The 5,671-nt window shown below is 34.9% G+C and overlaps 1 protein-coding gene across 1 annotated transcript; it reads right to left on the bottom strand.

Moving 5' to 3' along the window:
- LOC107606504 (uncharacterized mitochondrial protein AtMg00810-like) lies at positions 1,006 to 1,467 on the bottom strand. Its single transcript, XM_016308561.1, has 2 exons — positions 1,166 to 1,467; positions 1,006 to 1,108 (listed from the first exon to the last, which is right to left on the bottom strand). The coding sequence occupies exons 1-2, from the start codon at positions 1,465 to 1,467 to the stop codon at positions 1,006 to 1,008; spliced, it is 405 nt and encodes a 134-aa protein (XP_016164047.1).

Genomic DNA, 5,671 nt, shown 5'->3' on the forward strand with positions numbered 1-5,671 from the left:
ATTATTATTATATCATAAAAAATAACTAATTTTTAAATGTTATAACTATTTAAAAAGTTATTTAAATACATCAATCCAATAAGATCATTGCATACAAATTATTCAAAAATACTATATATACATAAAAAACAATCACCAAATTTGATAGGTGTTTTAAATGTTTATAATATGAAGAGATCAAATATTATTTAAAAGTTATTAGTTTATTTTGATGTTTTAATTTTTTTATTTAGTTATTAGATTGAGCTTTATGTTTGTAGACTTTAGAGTTTTCTTTATTTAACTTAATAAGATGTTATAAATACCTCATTAGCTATTGTAGTCGTAGTATTGAGTGATTAAATGTGCCAAAATACTTTTTGATTTCGTGACGAAATCATGGTGTGAACAAGTGAGGTTGAGTGGGCCAATGAGTTATAACTCAAATGGCATAGTCTCCCTATACTCAACTAAGAGGTCGCGGGTTCAAGTTAAAAGGTTTTCTATGAAGAAAGCTTTTCACAGCAAGTAAAACAGAGGAAGAAAAATGTGAATCTGTAAAATTGATTATTAGAATAGAAGCCAACACTTTACACAAGTGTTCTCAGGTTTATATAAGCTCAGAAGAAAAATCAAATGACTCAATAACTAACACCTAAATACCTGCCTTATCACTTAGCAGCTAGGTTACACTTTCTTGACTTTTCTTGAGCTCATCTTGATCTTGTTTTACAATACTACCCTTAACACTCCCGGAAAACTCGAGTGAGGCCTCTAAATCACTTGAAGTTTGTCCTTCAACCTCTGAAAAGCAATCACTGAGAGGGGATTTGTTAATATATCAGCTACCTGTTCGTTCCCTGGAATGTGGACCATATGGAGAGATTTGGACTTTAGCTTCTCTCGAATAATTTGAACATCAAGTTGAAAATGCTTGGTACAATTATGCAGCACTGGATTTGCTGTGAGTGACACGGTGCTGAGGTTATCACAGAAAATAGTGGGGACTGTTTTGAGAGGAATCATCTATTCAGCAAGTAAATTTGTTAACCAGACCAACTCCCCTTCATAGGCAGCTAGACTCCTGAATTCTGCCTCTGTTGAGCTTCTACTGATCGTGGTCTGCTTCCTGCAACACCAAGTAATCAAATTAGGCCCTAAGAAAACACAATAACCTGTTACAGACCTTCGATCCTCCAAGTCTGCTGCCCAATCTGCATCAGCAAACCCATAAAGCCTATAATCTGTGCTTGGATGGATCAAAATTCCATGCTCTTTTGTGCCTTGCAGATACCTTAACAGCCTCTTTACTACCTTCCAGTGAGCAAGCAAAGGACATTGCATAAATTGACTTATCTTGCTTACTGCAAAAGATATGTCTGGCCGTGTGATACACAAGTATTGCAATGTTCCTACCACAATTCTATATAGTTTTGCGTCATCAAACTTCTTAGAACCACTGGACAGCAATTGTAAGGATGAAACCATAGGTGTAGCATTGGGCTTGCTTCCCCATGCCTATTTTAGATAACAAATCAATTATATACTTGGTTTGGGATAGATGAAGTTGACCTTGAGGAGTCTTTTTAACCTCTATTCCCAAAAAATAACTTAGCTTCCCTAGATCTTTTAGAGAAAAAACTTTATCTAACTGCTGTATCATGTTAGCTATGTCACTATTATGGCTACCAGTGATAATGATGTCATCTACATAACATAAAATGTACATCACCGAATCTGGTTTATGTCTAATAAAAAGAGACGAGTCTGACTTAGAACTGCAGAAACCAAATGAGTTTAGTGTTGTACTTAATTTATCAAACCATTCCCTAGGTGCTTGTTTTAAACCATATAGAGATTTATTTAATTTACACACATATGAATCAGAGTTTGTTTCAAAACCAATTGGTTGATGCATATAGATAGTTTGATGAAGATCACCATTTAAAAATGCATTGTTAAAAATCAAATTGACGAATTGTCCAATCGTGTGATAAAGCAATGCATAAAATAAGTATCACAGTTGTCGGTCTAATCACCGACTAAACACTTGTTCAAAATCAAAGCCTTCAAATTGGTGAAAGCCTTGGGCAACCAATATGGCTTTGTACTTCTGAACAGTACCATCCGGCTGTCTTTTAACAGCAAAAATCCACTTACACCCAATGATTTTGGTATTGGGTGGTGTTGGAACTAAGGTCCAAGTTTTGGTTCTCATCAAGGCATGAAATTCCTCATTCATGGCATTGTGCCAATGCGAAAATTTTAAAGCAACAGCTACAGATTTTGGGGGTTGATCAAAATAGTTATTAGTTAAAATAGTTGTTGTTGTTAAAGCTTTTGGTCTTGATGAGCCAGTTTTGGACCTTGTTAACATAGGGTGAGAATTTTGCATATTAGAAGAAGTGATGGAGGTATGAGTATGATTATGTTGAGATTCAGTTTCCAATGATGGAAGCTGACTCTCTATACCTGTGTTGAGTTCCATTGAAGATGATGGGACAGTAATATAGGCAGGGTCATCAGTGGTTGGTTGTGTTGGGAATGAATTGAATTCCTGTCCGTGATGCTGAGAGAGGTGACTTGTTGTAGTAGGAGGTGGTTTCACAGTAGTGGCAGTTGATTTATGAAACAAGGCAGGACCTTCAGTGTGATGATATTGAGCAGAATTAAGAGCTGAACCTGCATTATCAACTAGAAGCAACTGTGTATATGGAAATTCAGATTCATCGAATATCACATGCCTAGTAATATAAATTTTTCCACTTTGTGACAAGCATTTATAGCCTTTGAAGTTAGGTGCATAGCCTAGAAAAATACATTTAAGAGATCTGTGTTCTAATTTATGTTTGTTATAAGGTCGAATGTATGGATAACAACTACTAACAAATATTCTAAAGAGAGTGTAATCTGGTTTCTTGCCAAATAATTTTTCATATGAAGGCAAATTCGACAGAACCTGAGTTGGGGTTCGATTAATTAAATATGTTGAAGTGAGGACAGCTTCATCCCAATACACTAGAGGCATTGATGCAGTAGAGAGCATAGCAAGACTCATTTCTATGAGATGCCTATGCTTTCTTTCTGCAGTCCCATTTTGTTCATGAACATAGAGACAAGAAAATCGACGAAGAATACCTTCAGATGCTAAAAATTGAGAAAAGGCATTAGAGGTATATTCTCCTCCATTATCTGTTTGTAACTCTTTAATCTTATAACCAGTCAATTTTTCTATATATAGTTTGTATTGTTGAAAAGTTTTAAAGACCTAGACTTGTGAACAAGTAAAAAATAAAGGTATATCTCGAATAGGCATCAATGAAAGTCACATAATACTTGAATCCAAGATGGGAAACATATGGTGCAGGCCCCACACATCAGAAAAAACAAGATCAAGAGGTGCAAAATATAAAGTATTGGATTCTTGAAAAGGTAACTTGTGCATTTTTGCTTGTGCACAATTATCACAAACATGGATACCTGAATTAACATTCTTATTTGGTGTCTGAATATTACATTGAGATAGTACAAGTTTAACAGATTTTAAAGATGAATGTCCTAGACGTTTATGCCACAAATCTAAAACTGAACATGATATAGTAAAAACAATAGGAGAATTTGTTGATTGAGAAGGGGGAGGCACAACAACATGGGTAAATTGATATATCCCTCCTCTACGTATACCTTGTAAGAGAACTTTCTGTGTAAAATGACATTTAACAAGGCAGAAATTAGCATGAAATTCAAAGTATACATAATTGTCCTGAGCAAATTTTGAAATACTAATTAAATTCTTAGTGATATGAGGTGTGTGTATCAATTGTTGTAACTTAAAGAATCGTTTAGAGTCTAGAGAATATAAGAAAGAGTTGCCAATGTGAGAAATAGAAATAAATGCACCATTACCTACTTGAACCTGTTCAGGTCCGGTGTATTATGAACATGTCATCAAATTTGATTGGTTTGGAGTAACATGATGTGAGGCCCCAGTATCCGGGTACCAAGCAGGGTCTGAAACCAAAGTTGGTACTACAAGAAAGGCAGTAGGATGATGGAAAGATGATGCTGGAGGTGGAGGGATAGTCGAAGCTGATGATGAACCTTGTGAGGAGTTGGATGAAGTTAAGGTATTTGGGTTATAGAATGAATTCCTAGGCTGCGATGCTTGATTCTGAGATGGGGGAGGTATGTCTTGGTTGAATCGATTGAAACAATGCCATGCTACATGTCCAAAGCGACCACAAACCTGGCACTGCGGTCTATTATTTGCAGAAAATGATCTTCCTCCTCTGCCAAATCTACCCCCTCTGCCTCTACTAAAGCCATTACCTCGAGATGAGTTTTGAAAAGTTGGAAAGGAGCTCTGAGTGATGTTTGGTTGAAGCATTCCAGAATTATTTCTCTTGAATCTTTCGATCATGTCATCATGAGACATGATTAGGTTCTTTACTTCAACTAGACTGTAAATTTCTGGTTTAACATTGATAGTAATAAGAAGATGTTGATAATCTTCATTCAACCCTTCCAATAAAGCCTCCACATGTTTTTGCGTAGAGTGGGGTTTACCTAAAGCTGCAAGACAATCCGCAACATTCTTGATCTTAAAGATATATTCACTGGCTGACATAGCTTGTTTCTTTATCAATTTCAATTGTGCTTTGAGTTGCTTAATCTTGTACCTAGCTGATTGTGCAAAATAGTCTTCAATTTTCTGTCATATTTCATAACTGAGTTTGTGACCCACCATTTTGTTCTTGAAAGTTTCATCCATTGATGCAAGCAGCCAAGAAACCAAATGACAATCATCTTGCTTCCATTGCTTGTAAGGAGATGACTCAATTCCTGCTTCTTGATCAGCAATGATGAAAATTATGGAGGAATGCATTCTTTGATGAGATGATCTTCGTAACCTTGCCCTTGAATCACATTGAAGGCCTGTTGCTGCCAAGTTTTGAAATTAGTTTCACACAGCTTATCAGAAATGGGATTGAATGATCTTTGTTGATAGATGAATGTTGTAGCATTGTTATTAGTGACTGGATTGGTGACAGAAGAATGGGTATTGGAAGATGTGGGAGGAGAATCGTTCTCAGGAGTCATGGATCTTTCGAACCTTCAAGCTCTTGATACCATAAAGGGTTTTCTATGAAGAAAGCTTTTCACAGCAAGTAAAACAGAGGAAGAAAAATGTGAATCTGTAAAATTGATTATTAGAATAGAAGCCAACACTTTACACAAGTATTCTCAGATTTATATAAGCTCAAAAGAAAAATCAAATGACTCAATAACTAACACCTAAATACCTACCTTATCACTTAGTAGCTAGGTTACACTTTCTTGACTTTTCTTGAGCTCATCTTGATCTTGTTTTACAATACTACCCTTAACACAAGTCTCCCTATCATTGGTAAAAAAAAAGTGAGGTTGAGTCATTCTATTCAATTTCCAAACTATGATGTGGACAAGTTAGGTTGAGAAGTCCATTTTTTGTTGCATCAAGAAATTTGATAGAAAGTAAAATCATTCTCTTTGTATTCAATTTCAACTTATCTTTTTTATTTTTATTTTAATTTTAATGTATCTTTTTTATTTAATTTTAATTCATGTTATTTTGTTTATCTTTTTTTCATATCGAAATCAATCATATTTATTTATGTATAAAATTATAAATACATATATGTATTATTTAACT

The sequence above is a fragment of the Arachis ipaensis genome, chromosome B07 (genome assembly GCF_000816755.2).
Source record: "Arachis ipaensis cultivar K30076 chromosome B07, Araip1.1, whole genome shotgun sequence".
Lineage (NCBI taxonomy): Eukaryota > Viridiplantae > Streptophyta > Magnoliopsida > Fabales > Fabaceae > Arachis > Arachis ipaensis.

Excerpts from the sequence above, each read along its gene's own strand:
- LOC107606504 (XM_016308561.1), bottom strand. The coding sequence starts at position 1,467 with ATGGTTTCATCCTTACAATTGCTGTCCAGTGGTTCTAAGAAGTTTGAT. Across the intron at positions 1,109-1,165 it reads GCAGACTTGGAGGATCGAAG|GAAGCAGACCACGATCAGTA; the intron begins GTCTGTAACAGG and ends TTGGTGTTGCAG.